General features: G+C 32.7%; 1 protein-coding gene across 4 annotated transcripts; it reads left to right on the top strand.

Annotated features, from left to right (window-relative positions):
* Positions 1–401: 401 nt before the first annotated feature.
* Positions 402–25717, top strand: LOC148612508 (uncharacterized). Of its 4 annotated transcripts, none has more exons than XM_088594013.1 (3): positions 402–544; positions 21780–22685; positions 23908–25717. In XM_088594013.1, exons 2-3 carry the CDS (start codon positions 21869–21871, stop codon positions 24639–24641), a joined length of 1551 nt encoding a protein of 516 aa, XP_088450139.1. In that variant the 5' UTR covers positions 402–544; positions 21780–21868; the 3' UTR covers positions 24642–25717. The 4 variants fall into 4 exon arrangements, with proteins under 4 accessions (XP_088450139.1, XP_088450138.1, XP_088450137.1 ...); XM_088594012.1 differs by lacking the exon at positions 402–544 and adding an exon at positions 7594–7854; XM_088594011.1 differs by lacking the exon at positions 402–544 and adding an exon at positions 16984–17604.

Genomic DNA, 25717 nt, shown 5'->3' with positions numbered 1-25717 from the left:
CAAAGATGTTATGTTTGTTTGGTGTATTGTGTAGAACGTCATAGGCCGATGTGAGCCCGGGATATTCGCTTCTCATAAAACGAGATCTACATTGATAGTGGAGGCAAGACGACAACCGACAGCGAATGACATAACTTATGTACCACGGTTTTGGTAATAGTCCAGCTGCGATTAATCGCCGGACTTAAATTAAGCTGAAAGATTTCCCTTTTGGCGTATACTCATTCATAAAGCTAATACGAAATAATAATTATTACTCTGCAAAATTTATAACTATGAAATGGGTCAAACATTGTAAAACGAAAACTTAACACGGACAAGAACAAAGGCCGGAAATCTAATCTGCGCAAACTTTTAATTCAGTAAGCTTTAAAATACAACAACATTGAAAACAATGGCACACTTGTACAGTAGATTGGGTTTCGATCCATAATATATCACCTGCACAAACGAAGGTTACATTTTTGTACACAAGAAACTCAGTGTTTTAGTAGTCTAATTTACATTCAATGGTTAAAATGTGATACGAGATCGGAAATTTGAGGTAGGCGTTAATATTCTGTTAATATTTGCATTAAGCTCTTTCACTAAGTTATTTGTTGGTAAAACAAATGCAGTAATGTGTTTCAATTATCATAAAGAGCAAACATGTTCTTGTCAAAAGCTCGAATGACCTTAGTTAATGCTCAAAGATTCGCCAAAATCGCCAATGTTTAGGGTTTTCGTTTTATACTGAAGTGGCTTAATTCCTATAGAATTTTCATTTTTCTGTGAATTAAGTATCGTTATTGTAGGCTGTGGAGTAGGTAAACACATTAAAAAGTTAGCAAAAAACAACTTTCGATTCAAATAAAGGGGTATGGGTCTGTTTCATTTGAATTCCATGCATGTATACAATAGTATTTGTAGACCATGGAAGGTTCAGAAAGTAAAGTTTCTATGGACCGAAAAAAGCTAGTTGTTTCCGCATGGAACTTTGGGATTTGTTTCGCAAGTAACAGATAATATGGCTAGACACTAATAGCCCAAGATGGTCCGAGATAGGTTGTGGTCTCAAAAATAAATAACTTATCGATTTACTTAACGATGTTAACATGGCTAGACACTGATAGGCCAAGATGGTCCGAGATAGGTTGTGGTCTCAAAATAAATAACTTATCGATTTACTTAACGATGTTAACGTCTATTTTATTGGAAAATAACATGTGTAAATTTCCATGTTGAACCAAATTAAAAAGAAATTTCGAAAGTACTTATTTTACCTTTTACCTCTTGTACTATTAAAATAATCTGTTCGTCATCCCTTTAGCAGTTGCTAATACAATATTGTCAGTATGTATGGGTGGTCTTTAATATTACACTGCTTATTCTCATAATTTTATAGAACTTATTTCACTGTTATTCATTCTTATACAACGGACCATTTGATGGGTGAATAATATGCTTTTATGAAAATGACATAATATTTTATCTGGTATATCTTGTAAAATCTGAATTAAAACTTTGATTGACTGGAATTAACTTTATGGATAGAAGTATTTGGGAACAGATCATTATCGTGAAGTGTTAAATATTTATGAAGTAACTTGATTATTGTACAGTTGGCTTGCCTTGCTACGGTTAAGAATGACGTTTTAGGTTATTTCTTCATCAGTGCTTTAGCACTGGATTCCAGCTTGGCAACCGACAAAATATGACGTGTATAGATTTTGGGTCCATGTGTTCACGAATAATTAGCATTTCTTTTCTGTTTAAATTGTATTTGTATATATGCTAATGAAAACATGCCTAATGAAGAATATTATTACGGTGAACATCGATTTATCATTTCTTTACTCCCCTACTGACAATGCTGTAACAGTGACATGGATCGCTACCGTTCGTCCGTCCGTAATTCTTTAAAATCAACGTCTGTCAATGGACTATCAAAAGTTATCCCCTGCAACATCAATACGATTTTAGCACAAAATTTAAAGGTCAGGGTCATAGTAAGAAATATACATTTGGGGGTCAAATTAACACATTGCGAGCAGATGTTTTGTTTTGTGTTGTCCATGGAATTGTTGTCGTTCTTGTTATCAAACACTTTTGTGTACTTAAAAAAAAAAGAAGTCAGTTTTCCCCTCTGTGGACCCCATATCAGAATGGAATTATTTTGTACATGAGAGATAGTTTAATATCGTTTTAAGGGTTTATATCTCGATTTATGGTCCTCGATCGTATTTTAATACTTTATGATGGTACAAACTCTGAATTTATGACACCGCTTTCACCATGATCAAAGAATAAATTTTTCAATGCTGTATTAACCAATAATTCGTCGTTCAATACTCCGGTGTCATCAAAGTAATTCTCAATTTAGTTTAAGGATACTGAAAACAGTTTGACTGGTGTGGTAATCCGAAAGCTGAATGATGTTTATAGGTAGCGTTTGAAGGATATTGATTGATTGATTGATTTGTATACATAAGATCTAGATTGTGGTTGGACCATTTTTTTTTCGTTTTCCTATTTTTCTTATTTAAACGTTTGGTTCTAGTAATGTGTCCTGGCTTCTGAAATATTTCTTCCGATTTTTTTTGTCTTATCTTTTAAAAACTTAAACACTAATGATACAGTTGCGTTCATCAACATATACATGTGCATGTTGACTGGTTATGCGATAGATCTCCAGGATGCTAGTAATAAATTTGTATATTGCCTACTGAGAGTTCTTTAACTTTAATAAGGTAAACAGGTTTGAATTTCGGTCAAATCATTTTCTATTGGCGCACCTGGTTCATTTTCGCATGTATATGAGTCCGGATTAATCCTACAATATTCAAGTGTTTACTTCCGGTTTCTATGTTTTGTTTGTTGTATTAGCTTGTTTTTTTTTTTGCTTCGCCTTTTTTATCCCTAGAATTTTGAGCTTTTTGATATCGCTCTAACCGTGCTATACACGGCATTTTTCACGGTTCAACTTTAAAATCCCAATTAATGTACTGGGAACATAAACAAAACAACGAACATCTTTTTGCTTTTATTAGAACTTACCATTGCATGTCGTTGATACGGAGATTATAATCAGTTCCTTTCAGTCTTCCATTGACTATTATATTAAATTCCATTTTGTTATCTTGCATATTTACATATCCCGGCCTAACCAAAAAAAAAACATACATAAACTAAGCTTCTAACAAAAGCGGGTATCCTATACTAGTAATGTGCCTTTTTTTCCAAAGAGATATTATCAAACACCAAGTTGACAAGATGGCTTCGATGGCACAGGAACAATGAACACTGACGTATTATTTCTAAGGTTTATAGATAAGGGTTACTTTAGGTTAAGCGCTAACTACGTAATTGTCGATCAATTACATCACAAAAACGACAAATAATGAAAGCTTCTAAAATTTATCACTTGTGTCATTTCTGCAGAGATCTATATTGAAGAAGTGACAATACGAAGAGAACAAGGAAATTGTGTAGTGGTCTATAGGTGTAACATTCCGACGTTATATTTTATAACATAAATACAGCATACCTACAATAAAATTATATACAAATTATATTCCATTGGTTTATGATGTGTTAAAAATATATTTGCATATGAAGTTGATTCTTATAATACTGCCTTGAACTTTTTCTATATAATTTGGCAGAGCACTCATGCGTGCATATTAAAACTTCCCTTTGTGTTACCATAAACAATTCCTTCCAAATATAATCTTGATATAGGAATATCATCGGATTTGCATTGAAGTACAATAGAAAGATCAAACTTTCCTTATTTAGAACAAAGGAAAAAACAGATGAAATCGATATATGAGTATTATCAATATTTAAAATCCCATGTTTACTATCTAGCATCTAGGATTTAGAAATCATATTTCTATTATAGAACATTTGCTCCAGTGTAAATATTTAAATCAAGTCAAGAAAAGAGTTTCAGACTAGCATGAGACAACAGAGGCAAGCGAACATGCGTATTTTCAGATTGTTCATTTTCCATGACCTTGGCGAAAAACAAGAATCAATCTTAAGTACAGTTATATAAGCTGCATGTATTTGCAAACTTAATGATTCACACAATGTACATTTACACTTTTTCAAAAAGCATAGGAGATAGTTTTGTACTATGCTGTGCTCCAGTTCTAATGCAATACATTTACCATCCATCATAAGTGATGTACAACTTGTCATTTTGCGTGGTTACAGAGGCCATCAACGAGACCAAGAATTTTCGAGTTGCTAATTTCAGTATCACTGTTAAGTTACATGTATGTGTTTTCTATGGATTTTTGGTGAAGTCCAATCAGAGCGTTGATAAAGCTTCGATATAAATTCTAAGATCGTAAACCACGGGAATGCACAAGGATTTAAGATGATCGCACTATTCATTCATGCATTGCAGTATTGCAATAAAGAACATTAAAATATAAAAACTTCCAGGATTCTTTTATTTATAACTGACACAAAGACCTTCAAAACTATTGATTATATAACGTTTGAAATATGTACAGATGTCTAAGAGTTGAATTGAAAACTTGATGTCTTGTACCCAATGACGATTTGATAAATTACAAATATATGTACATAGTCTGTATAGGTTTATACAAGGAGCAGACTCTCCCAAGGACTTTGACAAAGCGTAAATGTATGTTAATTAATAAGATCGTCATTGTTTGGTGAGGGTATTTGAGTTCTTTGTTACCCCCAACAAGTTTGTAGTCACCTTGAAATGAACCATAATAAAGTAGTCGGAACTTTTTGTATTACAAACATTGCTGTATACCAAAAGCTATTCAAAGGGATGTAGGTCAGAAAAAGTGATGTATCATGTTAAGTTCTAAAAAGAGGTGTTATAGATAATATGGTTTGCTGGTCGATTGATTCTGGTTTATATTTGAATCAAGGCAATATTTTGATACAGTCAAGTCGACCAAAATCAGGTAATTCGAAATGAATGTAAGGCCAGGATCAAAGTGTTTGTAGGTCTGGTTTATATTACTTTTTCTGCTCAATTTGGATTTCTCCAATCAAGATTAAAAGTATGCATAGGATTGAACGTATTTTCTGCTCAGTCTGTTTGTGATTTACTCAAGTTAACTAATGAATAGTGGATAAAGCTAATTTCTAGGACAAGTATAGAGTACAGCCATAGGAGTCAGATTTTTGTCGGTTACAACATGCATGTCTCATACATATCCAGGGGAGAAATTTTGATCTGTTCTTAAAGTCTGTCTGTGTCAGTTAGAAACGAATATTAATTTCGCTATATCTCCATTTGTACATGTATCTATTGGATTACACAGAATCCGTTCAAAGTTATTCAATACAACTCATAGATGCGCGCGGAAAAGATGCACGGACTTAGACTTTTAAGGAAGAAAGCATGCACGGACTTAGACTCTTCAGGAAGAAAGATTTGTTTTGATAAGAAGTTATAATTTGACTTTTCTAGCTACTCGTGTGTCCAAGTATCATATTTTAGGACATTTCATGTGCTTACTTTTTGATGCACTTTTTGTGCCTTTCGTCCTACCTTCTTTTAAACAAACAGATAATATTCAATTAAGAATACTCGGGTGCTGGGAGACTTGTCACCATAATAGAAACCGATAAAGGTGTTTGTTATGTTATTGTTCAAATATCATTTTAGTGCTATTTCTGGTAGGTTTGCCAGTACATTTCTTTCATTTGCTTAAAAATAGAAAAAAATGCTGTCAATAATATCAGAATTATGTCGTAATTTTACGCGAGGTTAATTTGTCTATTTCAATTAAATGTTTTTACTAACAACCATAGATAAGCTCACTTTTAAGCAATTAAAATAATTATGAATTTTTACTTTTAATAAATCAATTTAAATCAATTTTCACTTCGTGTGTACACCTGATAAGACGGGCCAATTATTACATAGTCATACCCGCATTCCTTTCAAAATAGTCAGAACGATAAAGTGAAATGGGTACATTTTCTGTGCACATGAAAGAACGAATAATGAATCCATTCATCGAAACAGTACCATATAACTTGAATATCAAGTGCACACCTTAATGTCGTCCTTGCATGTTACATTATCCAAAATATAGGATTGATTGTGAAAAAGGGGGTTTATTTCTGAGAGTTAAAATGTTGCTGGCAGCAAAACCTTGTTCTTACAACAAAGTCGTACAAATCAAAGGTCAACATGTGTCTGTTCTATATAAGGCCTTATTATGATTTACAAACAAACAATTGATGGAGTGAAAATAAGAACGTCCCACTTCTAAAAAGGATTTTTAAATAATACTTTTCTGTTTCTTTTAAATGCCCCAGTTTGTAAATATCTGTTCCTCTTTCCTTTCTTCTTTCTTTCCGTTACACAGAGCGGTGCCAATCTCTTATCCGTTATTTCGCATACACCGCTGAATGGAATTTAATGGAAACTTCCACAAAATATTTATTACATATTTGATCCGAATCAATTTCTGTGTTTCATGTACCAAAACATATGAATATGGGGATATGGGGGGGGGGGGTACCATCTCTTATCTGTTAATCCACACACACCACTGAATGCAATTTAAGAGCACTTTCACAGAGTCTTTTGTACACGTTCCCATTGTGCATCTCCTATTTCAGATTTTCATCCAACTCTTTTGGGGGTGGGGGTGGTTTCAATATATTAGCAAAACATGGGCTTTGTCATTTATGAATATGGGACGTGGGAATAACCATACATTTTCAATTAATCCTGAATTTATTATTGAATATGTTCACCTCCTATTTTAGATTTTGGTTTGAAAGTTTTTTTTAAGCCTAACATCAACAAATGTGAACTCTTATCATTTCCTGACGAAGGGCGTATATCTCTTATCCGTAACTCCTTCTACACAATTTTGAATTGAATTTAATTAAACTTTCACAGAATCATTATTACTTGTACATATTACCATAATGCACCCTCTTTTTCAGATATTGACCTAAATCAATTTTATGGTCAAAATGTTATGAAATGGGGGGTGGGGGTATTAGTAAAGTGAGCATTCGGCCCACAGTTTTTTCTTTAGTTATACTAATCTTCTTACCAAAATATATTTAAGTTGTTAGGTCGCTAATTTCCGAAAATTACTTGTCACACATCTTTAGATTTTTAGCTTATTGAACAAAAACTGATACCAAAATACTACACTTATTCGGCGTTAATTTCTTTTAAATTTCCTCTCATTGGCATAATCGTTCTAAAATTAATACGTTTGAGGTCTTCATTTAGGCAAGTCACTTGTTGCATTTAGGGTTTGGATTTCATGTAGGTTTTTGATCTTCGACTCAAGTATACAACATACCAGTGCATGTAGCGAAATTCGAAACTTTTAACGGTAATTTAGAAATTACCTGATGCATGTAATCGTTTAATAGTTTATCTCTAAATCCTTGAGGGAAACATAAAATCAATAATGAACTGTTAGAATTAATATTTTCCTTTTATGGGTACATTTAATAGACTGGACGTTAAATACCATACAAAAGACCGAAACCCCATAATCACCGATGATCGATCGGAAACGGTTTAATCTGATCATTGATTTTCTTCAGGTATTTCAATACCTTGCTTTCACCTGTAAATGGTGGTCCATATGTTAATTTTATCAATCACGTGGTCTAGATTATTGTAAACGCACGCTGTCTAGTTTACATTTGTAAAGGTAACTGTCTATGTATTGGGATCTTATATAGTTATTTCATTCATGAAATGGATTTTCAATAATTTGTGAAATTTTCTGGATTTTATTTGTTTTACAATTATGACATTTATCATGCCATCTGAATTAATTAACAAACCTAGAACGGACTGGGACGGTGTTATGGAGGATCTCTTCGGAATTGGTAAGTTGGAATTCCTGATATTTTCTGAAGCGTCATTATTGTAGTATCTAGAATTGAAAGATGCAGTCATTATGACAGTTTTAATATGGTTATTATAGTACATGAAATATCTTGGTTAAAATTTGCCAAAAAAAAAACCAACTAAAATACAGGAATAATTATCCTCGCTATTCGGAATTTTTGAATTTGGTATTGGTTTCAAAAGTTTTTGACTATCATTTTATATTTATTCAAATGCAATATATTTAGTTCCAGATTACAATTTCTTTAGAAACTTAAACATATTTTTGAAATTATTTGTAGGTACATGTACATGTAGAAATGACATGCATATCTCCACAAATATAGTACATGTACTATTCTGTATTTATTCTTTCTGCGTTGAAGAAAAAAGTTTTCTGAATAAATGTTTCTTTGTACATTTGGTAACTTGAAAATACGCACATCTGTACTCGCGACTTTAAATGTGTGCTAAAAATAATTTTAAATCTCATTTTATGCTAGATTCATGTACAGTTGGGTGTATATTTATTTATTTTTTAAAAGTTTACTAAATCTAAACCAAACTGTGTCATCATATTCCCTGAAATGTCTTATATTTTGTCTTTAGCGACCTTGGTTTTCTTGTCAATTTTCTCGCATTTTTTTTTACTTGACAAGAGACAAGAAAATACTGTGAGAACAAACAAAAACCTTCATCAAATAAATATTTTCGTTTAATATTATTGTTTTGAGCGACAATCAAATAAATTATTTTTCGTAGTGACATTTATTGCTACAAAAATGTAAAATTGTGAAATGTTTTCAACATGACAGAGGGTGTTGATTCAACTTTTCAATGATATTTAGCTAGAGCAGCGAACATTTGACATCATTTTAATATTTTAAGATCAAATAGAAATAAATATTCGATTGTTTCATTATTCCGTTGCTACGCTTATAAAACTGCGTGTCAAAATAAAATTGATTTTGAAACTTTTTATGAAATATTGATTAACAATAGATCGTGTTTTGATACCGAGGCATGGTGTAGTACCGTTTAGTATATTTGACTGACCACATTTGACTACTTTCAATGAAAATTTCCACAATGACTATTGTTTTACATTCAGTCAAACTGTCATATATAATTGGTAAGTAATTTTGAGTATTGAATTTAACATATTTCAGTAATACTTTGTGAATTGGCACTTGTTTCACTTAATCTCATTAGTATGGAAAAGGTATAAATTATTCAAACTACTTGACATATTTTTGTGATAATTTCTATAATGACACCTGCTATTTCTTAATCTAATTATAAATTTTTAGCATATTTGGACATGATGAACGTGTCTGTTTCACCTGGAGGTAATCAACAATAGAAAACCATTAATTAAATTACAGACTACAAAATATGTAGCTGAAAAGGTACAAGTCTATTCACATTGTGTTTATTTTTGTTAACAGAAAACCACACGATAACTCTTTAAAACTATCATCTGATTTAGCCGCAAGACATTTTACAATCTCTTTGAATCTGAAAATACAGTTCATCTCACCAACAAGCTATATGTATATATGAATAATTTCAATAATTTTAATTCTACCAGACATAGTTGAATCTATTGAAAAGGTTAAGAGGGCCTTTAATCTCCATGCCTTACCCCCTAAATGTAAATATCGATGGAACCCCTCATCTTCCTCCTCGCAACATGCAAGTCTTTCAATTGCCATACTGTTCGTCAATAGAACGGTGTTATAGATTGACAACATTTGGTCCCTTTAAGCGTCCTTCGTAGGTTCACATATTAAAATCTTGAAACTATTTGATTTTCTATGCGTTTGAAGTTTTCAAGGTACGATTTAGGAAACAAAATTGAAAAATGCACTACAAAAGCCCACTTCAATTGTACTTGGCTACATTCCCTTAGCAGGGAAGTAAATTGGGTGCATATGACAATAAGCGTGAAAAAATGTGTACCGTGTAATCATTGTTTGAAGAAGTAAACCTTCGTTTTTCTCTTGGGCTTAAAAGGGAAAATTTAATATTATGTCATCCAGATACCTCCAGCAATTCTTTATTAACATCTTGCGCAGAACAAGATTAAATTCTGATTAAATGTGAATTAATGACAGTGGTTTCATCTGCGGTGTTATATAAATGTTGATAGATTTTTAGATATGCTAACATGTTTAGAGTATAGTCATTCGTTCATAACGAGAGGCGGGTACTTCTGAGTTATCTTGTCTTTACTACGCTGTTTGATGGTGTATGGAATATTTTTATCCCACAACTTTGGAAGCGGGAGGTACATGGTATGATCATGGTGTCCGTTTGTCCGTTCGTCCATCCATTTATGTCCATCTACACTTTTTTTGGGGTGACAGCTTTCTATTACGCAACTATTGATCACAACAACTTGCTATTTTGACAGAATCTTATATAGCTGTGTTATATAGCTGTGTTATATCGTGGGATTCGACAAAACGACTTCAACTTCCAGTTTATATGTTGACCATAGTTTCTGGGATGGGAAGAGGGCGTATCCTTAAATGAGCATTGCCCACAGTTTTAACATCTCATGAATTGATAAAGAGCACCAGAATGCCGCCTGCTATCCCAACCTTTCGTGATACTCGAGTTACATGCACCTCTTTGAAAGAGGAATAAATTGGATTTAATAAAACATTTGCGTCTTTATTTGTTTAAACTCATGTGATTGATGATTAAAAAGATAGATGGGAAAAAGACTAAACGTCTTACTGTTACTTGGGACGGAAACATCATTGGAAAAAATGTTACGGTAACATACTGGGTGATATCACATTTCAAGTCATGTAAAGTACTAGGTAATTATCAGAAAGAATATTGTTTAGAAACTTGTTTAGCAAGTAATAACTCTTTTCGGTGTAACACGAGAGAATATTGTAATTGTGTCGACTCTCGATACTTGACCTATTAGAAGGAAACTTGGTAACAGAATGGCGAATGAAAAATCTAACTAGAAATCAATTTGTGTAACATGTGTTTCCAAGCATCTTTTCATTTCTCTGTATGTGAAAATTTACTGGTACATTGCCTTTTACAAGTTTTCTTCGGTAATTCGTGATATATTGTGATATTGGGTTAGTTATTAAACATGCAGTCTTTATGTAATTCATAAGATGACATGCTTCTTACATGCGTCAACACGCTTTTAAAAAGCAAATTGTAGATAAAAGGACAGATGTTTGAATGCATGTTTGTAAGGGCAGTGTGGATATATATGAAAAGTGTTTTTTAAAGTTTTTTTGCAGAGTTAATGATGCTCTTTGTCTTATAAAGAAGGGCGTATATTTTATTTCAATTTAAATGGAAACTACATTTACCCTCTTTTGTTATTAACTACAATACTCAATAGTATTACTAAAATTATGACGCGCGCTAAAAAATTGGGCGTCAGGTGTCAGCTTGCATATTGGTTTTTTTAACGCACAAAATGAGAGAAAATGGCAATGAATTGTGTATGAAGCTGTTATGATTTCTGTTGAAAACTAAACGCAACGTAGATTTTCAATATTTGAGAGACTGTAGACACACTATTGATCAAGAAAGTATCTATTCAAACACATTAACAAAATCAACAGCCCTAGGTTCATTCAAAACTGAGTCAACAATAACAAATCATTATGCTTTGACAAGAAAGTAGAATTTCCGACGCTAACGAGAAATCTTTTGTCCTGAAAAACGGTTTTGTCATGTCACCTTCTCAATAACCCATTTTGTCCTGTTTTTTGTTAGACCTCGGTCCGATGGTTTTAAGGTTGATTTCAATTATTTCAACAACTCTTTTGTGAGAAGGTAATTGTATTCATTTTTATATCGACTGCTTTCGAAAATTTGTTGATTTGGAGATAGTATTTGTTTGAAAATGTCATTGAAAAAGGAAGATTTTTAAAATTTTGAAATTAAATTTCAAGTTTTTAAATGAATGAATTTTACTAGTCCTTCAAAGAATTAAACACTGTCAAAGAAGACGGGGAAACGAGTTCAGAGAATGTGTCACTGAGACATTGTTGACTTTCTATGATAATTTATTGCACTTATTAGCTCAGGACTATGAAGTGTTGGGTATTAGATAAATTGCATGTTCATATTTTTTTCCTTTTCGACGACCATCTATGATTTTCATAGTAAAGTAACTCAACACGTGAAATATGCATATTTACGGACTGTAGTTTTATTTATTTATTTTTTGACGGACTCAATTTGAAGTATTATTGTAGTCTTGTAAAAATCAATTTTCAAGCATATTCGTTGAGGTATGTCGGATAACTAACTTCAATAAGGTTTATATTTGACAGCCCCAAAATCGGCCCTTAATTTGTACACTTTGTTATTATGGTGAAAACATCAAATTCATATTTGAGTCAAGTGCGATTAACATACGTAACTTATAATTTTTTAAATGTTTTCGGCTACCTATCAACAAACTGTGTGATATTTGATGGTAATTCAAAATTCGTTTAGCATTGCCTTTTAATAAATCATAATGGCTCATGATGATCTGATATTCTTATGGTGTTCTTATAGACATCTTAGGAAATACCGGGATCCTTCGGAAATCAACATTTCCCGTACCTCTTTTCTAAACATCCATTTATATCAATATAATTACTACATCATTTACATACTTATTCTCAAAGTAAACGAGAAAAAAATATGTGCCAAAATACGATTAATGTTTGAGTACTTTAATCCACAAGACTGATTAGGGTGTCAGCAATGTGTTATATTGTTACACGTGTTCTTGTAACAAAACATGTTTACTTTGCTTTTCTTTGACCCTGTTTGATTAAGGGTTTCTATTTCATGGCGGTATAAGTTTCGCGCACTTCTTCCATATTGTAATAGTTATCATAGATTTCAGTGATTGTCAATCTATTTTTGAGATGCAATTATTTTTATAATTACTGGGTACAATTTCTTCCAATTCAAGATTATTTATTTAAACTACAACTTACAGAAATAGAGTTTACATGAGATTACCAGGTTTTAAATATCGTTAACATATATTTAGACAAAATTGTCAAAATTTGAGAATGCGTGTGTTATTTTAGTTTGACACGATTTAATACAACAAACCACAAGACTAATATTCTTATTTTTTGAGTGGAAGATAATTTTGATCTGTACATACTTTGAACTCCAGGCACTTTCATTTAAAAACTGAATTTGTTTTTGATTATAAAACTGTTTACGCGAAGAACGATATAAAGATTCGCTTTTTAAATACTTTTGGTGGTCCGAGTCCACAGATGAAGCTCACCTGCCTATTAAGCTCACCTGCCTATTAAGCACGGCATTGACATGCACCTGTAAAACTACATGTTCGATCATGAAAATTTTGATAGATTGTTCGAAAGCTTTGAAACAACATTTTCGTCTTTGCGTCCAGTTTAAGAACTTTTGAAACAGCATGCGAATAATATTTAAACTCTTACAACTCAAACATAGTCAAATTCTAATATCTGTAAGGTGCTGTGATAGCTGTATTCAGAAGTTCAAATTTTTGCTTTCATAGGGTAAAATTAATGTGACTCAAAAGGCTAAATACAGATATATAATACTTTACATGCATACAATGTTTCAAATTCGATTTTGAATCAAAAGATCAAAAGAATTTCGTCTTTTTATTGATATATAAATGTTCATATTTAGATTGTAAACTATTAAGCTGTAAAGAAACCTACCAAATTCAATTTCACAGATGACTTAAACATTTGAGACATACATATTTGAACATAATAATGCATTTTACAGGTGCACGGATCCTTTTTGTAAAATAACATTCATTAAGGGAAATCCTGAATGTCTTTGATTTTTTTTAACTTCACATAAGATATTTGAGAAAAAAAACTTTTATTGACCGTTCGTTCAGTGTGCGTCATAATTTTGACTTGGTAGTAATATTCGTCGTCTTTAAGTATTTTACAGGTCACTGGTGTCTTGGTTGGTCCCCAGCAGACTCAGATCGAGGGTTCCAGGGGTTGGAACCATTCTTTTGTTGGAAAATTTGGGCCAAATGATGTCCCAGAACTCTATACTTTTTTTATGAATTCGTGGTTCGGGACCTTCTTTTGTAAATTTATCGACCCGTTTCTGTATTATCAGACCTACTGCTCTAATTCCGGAACTCTTAATACACTTTAAGTTTCTAGTTAAGCTATTATAACTGACCCATTTGTTTCAATTACCCGTGTACCGTATTTGCACACCATGTCAATGTTCCATTTGTCATTTAACACACAGGAGAACCGTGTTCATATGCACTTCAACAAAACATATGTTGTACACACGTAAATGTTTAGTTTTTGTCAGGTGTCTAGTATAATATACTAGTTAGTAAGAACACTTAAGACATGACAAGCAGTAAATTTGTGTATTGCCGGACGTTTATTGCCAGGTATTGTCTCACCTGGCTACCATATTTACTGCTTATTAATGGATTTGTCACATGCATGATCATTACTGAAAATTAAGCTTTATTTTATTATCTACTTTTGATGTGCAGGAATGTACACATTCATATACTGTAGTACATAGGCCTTTGTTGATTAACGAGTCTGAATAGTTGACTGTCTCGTTTTTTAGAGTGGTTAAGAAAGCCCGTGGTTTGATACCACTGACATACATTTTTGTATATAATATGTACAATGTTAATGTGTATTTTTTAATTCACATTATTCATAATGATCTCTAAAGTACTAGACTTTAAGCCTTTCTTATCAACTTTACTCATGTACGTACATGTAATGAAAGTGTCCTATTGTAAATGACACTTTAGACGATATACGTTCATATGAACTACTACTGTTCTCATCTGCACGTCGACACTCTAAAGTTTGCAAATTATTTCGATGTAAACATTATGGAACACCATGGTATGTACTACTATGAGCTGGGCTTTATCAGAGAAAGTAACTCCTATTTTCAATGAACTGTACCAGTTAGTAGCACTATAAACGTCTATGGAATCCATATTTTGTAATTCATGTACCTTTCTTATCACTTTTAGTTATAAAAATTTCCATATATACATGTAACACCCGGAAATGGAAGTTAAACAGAAATCCCAATATTTTCTTATGGGTTGATCTTTTCCTGACGACTGTCATTCGTCACTCAAGTTATTTTAAAATTTCAAAAGCTGTAATAGGATTAAACGTAGGAAAGAATGATGATGGTGTGGTCGGTGACAGCGGGACGTCGCCATAACAGCTCTTCTTTGATGTGACCATTTTTAATTTAACTTGTGTATTGACGACAGTAATTCGGGTGTAGTTAATCGCATAAATGATTAAGAACATTCCTGAATGGTGCAATACTGGATGTTTAATTTGTCAGAAAAAGATAAATTTACATGTTAATGATGAAATTCTCCGCGGTTTACTTTTTGAATGGCGTTTGGAATGACATGAAAATAAGGGCATTTTTCTTATGGAATATAATCCTTCGTCGTTTTATCCCAGTTAAAGATGAATAACTTTAATGTACTTTTTATGTGGCGTTACCGCGGCATTCACACAAATTTTTAGAGAATTAATTTATTCTTGTAAAGAAAAAAGGGGTAACAAAGATTCAAATCTCAAATAAATTTATATTGTACATGTATCAAAGTTAGGAACATGCGAACGTGACTGATAATATAGGAGTATTGTTAGAATGGTACTCTGTTGGGAATGTCACTGTTCTTAAACGTACACTTTCACATAGGACCATGAAACCTGTCCCATGGTCTTCAACTCTAAAAATAGAAACAGTATACCGAAATGTTGCTATATATGACCATATTAAAATGTGTAATATTCACATGTCTATAAATGCAACACATAATACCAATAATCGTCTCAACCGTGAACATTCTCTTGAATAATTGATACCACAGCCATTTCACTTAACTGCGCCATTATTTACAAAATAATTTTAAACCGGAAATGGGTAATTGGAAATTAAAATTAGTTTGCAGCACGCTATCTATATGTTTGGTATCAGTTAGAAATGCAATTATCGAAAACAAAATTTCTTTGGAAAAATGATCACGCCTTTTTCTTTGTATCTTGTCTATTTGTGTATATTTCAAGGATTTTCAAGACCAGTGGACTACTATAGTCCAGATTTACTGCATTGGAAAACAGATGTTCAGTGCGAAATTGTTACGTTTTTTTCTTTGTCTGTAACATGACTTGCGTAACCAGCCTGTTTTGCGGTCCCGATTTAAGCTAAAACGATTAGTATGGAATTGCTCATCGATTGAGAGACTATTGATTATGAATCAATGAAAATACCAGACATATTTTGCAACAACTTTATATCGATATTAATCAATGTAGATATTGAAGTGTAAGGTTAGTTCATCTTTAGGGGCCATGAACTTCCAATTTGAAAGTGATATTAAAGAAAATTATGGAACGAGCGATCTTCAGAACACCGAACGAACACAAAAATCGCAATCAATCCCTAAAATACAACACATATGCACACAAATAGCCAATTTGAAAAATGTGAACCGAAATACACATGTTTATTAACTAACTTTTCGTGTTATGAAACATGACACTCTATTTGACAGAACTCTTGAGGTTCAAGACAATTAATAGTGATATCAACTAGTTAATGTTTCATAGACAATCTAAAGTCTTATTTTGTTTTGTCCCTGAATTGAAAAGTTTTTATTAAAAAAAAATATTATAATATTAATCGAACTGGGTCTAAATTTCATCGTACACTTTCTATTGTTTCAGAAGTTAAATAAGGTCACGCTTTTATATTCGACCTGCAACTGTTTCAACTTCCTTTTATAAACATTCGACAAATATTTATTCACATGCCAACCCTAACTTGTTCGGATATTTTAGGATTGCCAATTAAAACAACAAATGAAAAATTGAAATTCTTTTATTGACAAAATATTTAAACCACACTGAGTAATATACATAACAGCCACTGTTCGGAAAACCGCCAATACAAAAGTGGTGTTTCTAAAAATAAATTTTTAAATGGCAACAGAGTGAAAATTGACCCTTGATCAAGTGGCACATAGATAATCTGGGAGTTACTTGTTACTTATTCGAGAGAAAATACTCCATTGATTCAATCGCTTAGTTGCAAACAAATATTTTTAACTATATTAAAATAGACTTCCAATTGAGTAACTTAAAGAAAGTATATATGATATTGAAACGTAGTTATCAGTGAAATACTTTAAATGGCTGGCCTCTGTATATTTAAAGGTTCGCCTGCGTGTGATTTGATAGTATAACAGTATTAGCTTGACGTATTGATCAGAGGATTTAGTATTTTTGCCTTTATCTGACCGCAGGTTTAGCAAGTTTCTTGCCTGGACACAACATTTTATTCTTTATTTCTGTTCGACTAGTGCACGTGGCACGATTTTCAATTAGAATATATTTGACACTGCATGTTAGGAAATTGTGACGATTGTTTTTTGTTTGTTTGTGTTTTCGATTCTGTGAATACTACTGAAAAAATACACAAAGTAATTTGGAGTCTCAGACTAAAAAAAAAATAGAACCACTAATAAAGAAACTGATTTAACTCAGACTTCTTGGCATAAAAAGTGCTTGCGCTGGAACGAATACAGATTTGTTAAAATAAATTTGGATTTGGAATATTTATGACTTTATATGAAATGACAATGCTAGAAATTTACACTGATAGTCAGTATAAACAATGGTGTTTCCCACAGCATGATGTTATCTTCTATGGTGAGTGCCTTTAAATCATGGTTTACTGACATTTTTGTCAATTCTTGCGTATAGTGCCAGTTTTTAGTAAGTACATATATATGTAAATAATGTAAGCAGATATTCTTTGTGCTGGATGGGGTCTTTATGTTTGATTACCGTAAATTTTGCAGGATTTGTTGTAAAATTCTTTAAAAATCTGAAAGCACAAAACAGTTTTTCGTTAGTTAAAGGTTTTTCGACTCGGTGATTTCGTAAACTCAAGCTCCCGTGAGGCTTGCCCCGTGGCCTGTCTAGCTCCTTAAAGGCTTGAGACTTGGGATCCCGACTATTTGGATGCACATCTACAATTAACTCTAATGAGCCCTTGTTATATGTAAAGGTGTTCCTTGCATAAAATTTTAATGATTCAGGATATTCTTTTACTCATTATCTTGAAGACTGTATTATTTTTTTTTCTTTATTGATTTAACTCATTAAGTTGCCGAATGCATGGTTTCGTACGATTTGGTTACAACAAGCTTGACAATCTCCAAGAAAACCAAGAGTTGTCATATTTTAACCCCTTTGCACTTTGAGTTCTGAACAATCTTTTCATTTCCAGATTCGTGAGAAAATGCTAGTTTGAGTTTCGATTATTTACAACTGTCTGTCTGAATGATACACCCGTTATTTTCCATAACAATGATATAATGACCCAAATAGGGACTGTGCGTGACGAAAAAGTGGCTCATATCATTTATCTTGACAGAGAAAATTTATTACCAGCTAAAAATTTCAATATTGTCGAAAATCTTTGTAACTATAATCTACTACTTCAAAAGGGGAACTAACATGCAAATTTTCGTGTTGATATGTTGAACAAATTATACAATGTACAAATCTTTATACAGGTGCAATTCTGATTACTTTTTCTCGGATTAATGGGAAAAAGATAGGAGTTTCCGAATGGCTTAATGAAGAGTAAGCCATTTTATACACAAACCTGAACTTTACAATGAGACAAAGATAAGACAAAATTTATGTGTATTTAATACAAGATATACTTTCATCCCTTTCCACGTAAATATATTCAATTACGTTCGTTTTCATATGTGCCCATTCAAAAAAATGTCCATATATCAATTTTATTCGTTTAATATTTGGTTGTTTGCGTTTCTGGCTTTTTGAGTGCTTTGTGTTTATATCACCCCATACATGCATTTCGTTTTTGATATTTAATTATAAGATTCAATATCTGTCATTGAAGGGTAATTTAAGATAATAACTGTAAAGCTGTCATTGTGCGGTCTGTTTGAATAATTTTGACATAAATGTTATTGCAGTATTTACCAAGTTTGCTCGGTGTGACAAATAAAGTAGATACTCGGTCGGATATTGAACTTACTCTCCCTTTTTCTGATTCTAGGTTTATTGATTTATTAAGTTTGGCGACTAGTATTTTACATGTATTTTTTGTGGTTTGGTGTACCCGAAAGTCTAATGCAGATCAATTTCAGTGGACAATATTTTATGAATATTGTATGCATGTTTATAAAACACATTCTATGAATAGTATAATATAAAACTAAGGTGCCGGGTTAATCTTTTTTCTATACATGTACATGATATTTGTATTTTTTCCTACACAACATTCACGATACTTCTTTGTCAAAAGGATACTTACAGTAACATACTCTAACGGACTTCCGATAGTTTCGTTCCTTTCGTTTAATTTTGTAAAATTACCATTGACCTAACTGGACCCTCCGGGCTTGTTATTCTTATTACCTTATTAAAACTGTGATTTAGTGTCGATAATTGGTTCGACTGGGACGATAAATAAGCAATAATAACGAGCCGAAAAGTGATTTAAGAACTTGTATTTTTTGGCTGACCAAAACGCTTTGAGACTTAGCCTCCTTTGTTTTTTTTTCTGGAAATTTCAGTATGGGGTTATTTCTCTCCGGGTCAGCCGTTTATTAAGAAAAAGTTTATACGACATTGTTTTGCCGACCTATCTACTATGTTCTCATCTAAAAGCATGAAATATTGTATAATTATCCCATTACCACGTTACTCAATAATCCTAATCGTGATTTGGGTATACGTGCGTACATTTAACGCGAACCTTTGCTTATTGCAGGGTGGTATTTCTTACTCTGGAGACAAGAAAAGCCGATAACTCTCCCGAATCCCGTTTCACACTTGACACAATGCATAGATTTGTTACAAAAGTAAGAATTTTTACATGGATATCTAGTAAAGATTTGGAAAATGTTATTCCAGATTCCCCTTTCAGCCCCTAGGCAAAAGTCATTGTCGAAGTAAATAATCTACAATATAAATTGGAAGTATAGAATTCCAAGCCCTTGAGTGGTTTCCATTTACTACTATGCCCCAGAATTGATAGGATTTATGAACGATCAGAATAAAACCCTTGTCAATTTTGCAACGTTGAAAGGTTTAGTTGAACAAAAATATTAAACGGGGCTAAAGAATATTCAATAACTATAGATTTTTGACAGTAATTTACATTTGTAAGTCACAATACTGTCTCAAAGTCAAAAAAGAAATAAATTGTCCAGAAGTGAAAAGCCATCTCACTGATATAAAATTCAAAATGGTGTCAAGAGCCTTTTCTATAGTTTGAGCATATTTTACATGCAAATCGTTAAAGCTGAAGTGATTATCGACAATACAACATTAAGCAAGTTTCGACGGAGACATAATAGCACTTACGTGTAGATAATACTGTCAATATCTAACGTTTTTTAAACGTGGTAATAAAAGAATCTTTTATGAACTGCTAGCGCGGTATACGGAACCATGTTTTAGGCCGTTCTTAGTACAGATACTATGTCTTGTGTAAATTACTGTTCGATTGTTTATACTCCATGTGACGGATATAATATCAATGTACAATGTACATGGAATGTTCATTGATTTTAAAACCTTTCGACGTATTTACTTGGTGTAATTAGAAGTGAAAAAATCAAAAAGATGAGCTCATTTCCAAATAAGTTCATGATATAACCCATTCCAAAAAAATCTAAACCTTGTTTCAAAACCTATTTTTTTTTCAAATTTTGAAAACATGCTTGATCTTTTCCAATTCTAAGCCTATACATTCAAGGTTTTCTGTAGGTTCCCTCTTTAGGGAGCATAGTTACAAATCCTAGGAACTACATATGTCAAAAACTCAATCTCCTCCACAGACCTATAATCGCTTCCTGAATTACTACACACAACTCCGCTAGCTTATAGGGTAAAGCTTTGAAGTAACGAATATTCCCTCTGCACAGGAGATTTGTCAAAAACTGTGCATTAAGAATGATGTTTTTCTTTTTTAAATTTTATTAAAATTGGTTCATTCATAAAGTTGCTTAACTAGCTGAAAAGCGTTAAAATATTTTTATGTACTAGGTAAATTAAATGACACAACCTTTGAAATACTCTGCCTTTTATAGTGCCACTAAAAAATCCGCATTGCATCCTGGTGGTCGGGTTCACTTACAAGGTGAAGGTTTTCTGTACCCAAAAGTAAAAAAAAACCATATTAAGTTTTAAAAAACGCTCACAATAAAACAGTGGCTAAATGTTCAAAATTACCATCTATATTTCATGTAGTTTTATCAACAGTTTGTTCTGACTGAGGAAACTTTGAACATTTAGATAATGACCAGATTGGACCACTATCTATAACCTCATTGATTAGCTACTTAAATTGGAGAAGGATCAAACATAGGACTCTTATCTATATAAATATAGAATTTATTCCTTTTACATGGCTGGTAAATTGAATTTATACGACCCATTTTAATGATTAGTCTAATTGAAAAAGAGATGGTATATTAGAAACTATGCGAGGTTATGATAAATGGAAAATGTCATTTTAATGGTGCTTGTTGACATTGCAAGTTTATCACTTGTTTATAACTTTCTGTTTCTGTGAGAAAGAATTTCAAGTGTTTTGTTGTTTTTAAGTCGATAAAATGTTTTTAGAAAGTGTACTTTAAATTGGAATGGTGACCAAGCATAATCTTGTTTGTGATCTTAACTGGTACTGAAGGAAATTGTAATTCGTCATCTTTTAAACAATTTGTTTTTGGATTTATGTTTGTTGCATTTAAGTTTTTTACATCTTCAAGGCGTATTTAGTGCTATTTTGTCGTTTCTTGACTTGAATATATTCACGATTTTGTTTCTATTTACAGATCCTAATCAAACCTGTGCAGATTCGACTCATGATTCGTCCTCGGGATTTGCCTCAGATGCTCCGAGCCACACTTACTCGAAAACGAGTATGTCCACCTTCAAAGGCAGCTTTTCAGACAGCAGCGAGTCAGGACGTGGCGCCTCCTGTAGAGAACCGCCATGGTCAGGAACAAGAACTGGACCACAAAGGGAGCCAACTCATTATAACCCTCGTGACTTGAAAATGCAATATCGCATGTCGACGCCGTCACCTATGTCTCATAAATCATCGTCATCAGTAAAAACAATATCATCTCAACAGTCATCATCAAAATCATCCCAGATGTCATCATCTCATAAACCCACCCCACCGCCTGTGATCAGCTACAAAAATCCTGCCTATGAATATCAGTTGGACAAAGTGATTGAAGAAATTCAGTACAATATTAAACGGATGGAACTGCAAGATTCTCAAAAGAGCGTTTCATCAAAATCTGGAAAGTTGCGACACTTGAAGTCTTCTGTTTTTGACCTCTTGACGGATGACGTCATTGTAAATATATTTTCGAACTTGCCAACGGATCAACTATGTCGATGTTCCCGTGTTTGTAGCCGATGGTATCGGCTGTCATGGGACCCGTTGTTATGGAAACGAATTGTGATAAATAGTGACAAAATAAATGTAGACAAAGCATTAAAATATTTGACAAAACGTCTAAGTTACAATACTCCAACAGTCTGTGTTATCGTGGAAAGGATTATTCTGAGTGGTTGTGAGCGACTGTCAAATAAAGGGTTACATACAATTGCAAAACGCTGCCCAGAGTTACGGCACTTGGAAATCCAAGGTTGTGCGAATGTTACCAATGATTCGCTGTTTGAAATAGCTTCATATTGCGTCAATCTGGAATATTTAGATGCTACAGGTGAGTAATATCAGGTTTTCAGATTTGGGGGCGTTGCATAAAAGAAATTGTCTATTGACCTCAGGGATAGTAAAGTTTAACGTTTTTGCTATAGAATGGGCCAAATTAAAAAATACAAAAAAAAAACAAAAAAAAAAAAACAAAAAAAGAAAAGAAAAGAAAAGAAAACAAAACAAAACAATACAAAAACACAAAACAAAAACAAACAAACAAAATGGTGGAAATATGCAACGAAAAATGATGGCTACAATTGCTTTCATGAAACATGAAAATTCATCTTATAACGAAAATATAATATTCAAATTATTCACAAAAAGTTTAAGTGGGCACTTTCTTTTTAGGCTGAATCTTGGTAGTGACATTGATGTAAAAATATGTCGAAATTCTATTTAAAGTTTATCTGGAGTATATTTAGCTTTTTAAATTCATTGCATACACTTTTTGAAACGCTGCGACTGCTGAGTGTCTTTTTTCCCAAAATAAAAAAATTAATACGGAGACAAACAAATTAATTTTCTGCATGGAAATACACTTATACCAATCAGAAACCAAAAATAGTGTACACGATCGCGTAACATTTTCTGGGGATTTAGATCATAGCAGGACGTACTATTTCAAAAGAGAAAATTATGCCTTAATCCAGCATTAAATGATGATTTTGTCGTTAAATTGATTGCCTCTCGCGAAAATGAATTGGTAAGGCACTGTGAGCAGAAAACTGTATGAATTATCTGTAAAGAAACAAACACTGTGACACAGTTTACAAGTACTGACGGCCATTTTTAATCTCCGTTTATAAATATTGACTTTGAGATGCCAACATGTGTGATTTATCGCCAATTTATGTCACAGAAAAAGCTTCATTTAAAAAGATTTTTTATTAATAGAATATATCATGCTCAGTGCAGTTCCAAAGAAATAAAACTTCCGGGTTTTCGTAACTTACACATTTTTTCAACTTGAAGTGAATAAATGATGCAATAAATATAGTCTTAGGCTTACTTATATCTCATTATCTACAACTTGGAAAAATAACAAAAATACGAACAAACAAATAGGCAACAAAAACTGAAAAAAAGCATAAAAATGTAATGTAATGTTTTGTAAATGTAATATATGAAAAATACGGAATTTCTGGTTAATTATAAAATGAAATTATTTGTGAACTTAAAACCATGTTTTTGTTCAATTTTTAGAAAAGATTTTCTCTTTTTGTTTATAGGATGCCCATGCATAACTAGTGTAAGCCTGACAAACCAAGTTTTAGCACAAGCCACAGCACACCACCTGCGACAAATCTACCTCCGCTACCTGGACATGACAGATTGCTACGCGCTTGAGGACGAAGGCCTTCAAGTACTTAGTTTACATTGTACTCAGCTTCAACATTTGTATCTTAGACGCTGTGTACGGATCGGCGACGCTGGCGTACAAGCCATAGGCGAAAACTGTCCATACATTAAGGAACTTAGTATTAGTGACTGTAGGAAAGTTACCGACTACGGAGTTTGTGCTCTGTCAAAAATAGGAGATAATCTAAGATATTTAAGTGTAGCGAAATGTGATAAAGTTTCAGATGTAGGAGTTATACAATTAGCTAAAAACTGTCGAAAGTTACGTTATTTAAACGTAAGAGCCTGTGAAGCTGTTTCAGACGACGCTATGGATGTTTTGGCGCGAAACTGTGTCAAGTTGAAATCTCTAGATATTGGAAAGTGTGACGTTACAGACGAAGGACTGCAGGTTCTTTCAAGTAACTGTTCCCAGTTGAGAAAACTTAGCCTGAAATCATGTGATTCCATCACGGATCAGGGTATAAAAGCAATTGCCAAGAAATGCCGCCATCTTGAACAGCTCAATATTCAAGATTGTCATTTGACGGTGGATGCGTATCGAGCAGTTAAACGATATTGTAAAAAGTGCTTCATAGAACATACAAATCCTGGCTTTTACTGATCTTGTCTTCAAACAGACGAATCGATATTCTCCAGATAGCTACTCGTTCAGTAATGGGAAGGAATCGATCTTGAGTATTAATATTTGCAAAAACAATCCCGAGTGATATTACTCCTTTCCATCATTTACATTTAACCTATCATAACCACACTTATAAAAGAATTTTTTTTTAGTATTGATCTAAGATTTACAACTTGGCTCAGTTTTGAAACAAAGGTTTTGATAGAATTAGTAGGGCTCTATGAATTATAGATGAATTACTTTATTGATGGTTATAAAATAAGGGCATATATGTGGGAATATTACGTTGTGTTTAAAAGGTATTATGACCTTTAAAATCAAATTCTTCCCCTGTTTTTCCATTCCTCCATGTATTCTTTCCTTATTCCTCCTTTTGTTTAATCTTCCATCAAAGATTCTTCCTATCCTTTTCCTTTCACTTTCTCATCTGAATTTACCCCTGTTGGTCATTCATTCGAAGAAGCTCACATGCTTAATGTCTTAAAGTTATTTATGCAGAGCTTTCAGTAAACTGCTGATTCAGTTTTTGTGCTCTTAAAACTTTGTTTTGTTACCGTAAAGCTCTGTCTGTCTCCCCTGACTTGTTTTACTCTTCATATCCGTCCTTAAACATTTGTCCGAAGTCAGATATCTGTCAATATAGATTTGTGTCATTTTCCTTACCTAGGTCGTTTTTATGAAATACTTACCTGTGTGATCTTTTGTTCATAAATAATAAAAAAATAATTTTATTTTATAAGATTAGATAACTGTTTCAACATTTAAAACGGTTACGTTCTCTTCAATCTGGAAAATGCTTACAAGATTTGTAAAACTTTTTGTCCGTATGATGAATGTGACAGAACTGTATTGATTTTTCACATTAAAAAACTTTTTACCGAATTCTGGCTTTGATAGCTTTTCAATGCAATTTATATTCTACTGGGACTTGGTATATAGTTATTGAAGCTGGGATATATTAATATAATGTGTTGATGTTTTTGTTACTATGTAAAGTTTTATGCTGTTAAGTTTGTGACACAGTGCTGAAAATAAAAATATTTTATTTATTATAA

The sequence above is a fragment of the Perna viridis genome, chromosome 7, assembly GCF_037379345.1.
Source record: "Perna viridis isolate PV_CMFRI_1.1 ecotype Kerala chromosome 7, ASM3737934v1, whole genome shotgun sequence".
Taxonomy (NCBI): Eukaryota; Metazoa; Mollusca; class Bivalvia; order Mytilida; family Mytilidae; genus Perna; species Perna viridis.
This window is presented reverse-complemented; position numbering and strand designations above follow the sequence as displayed.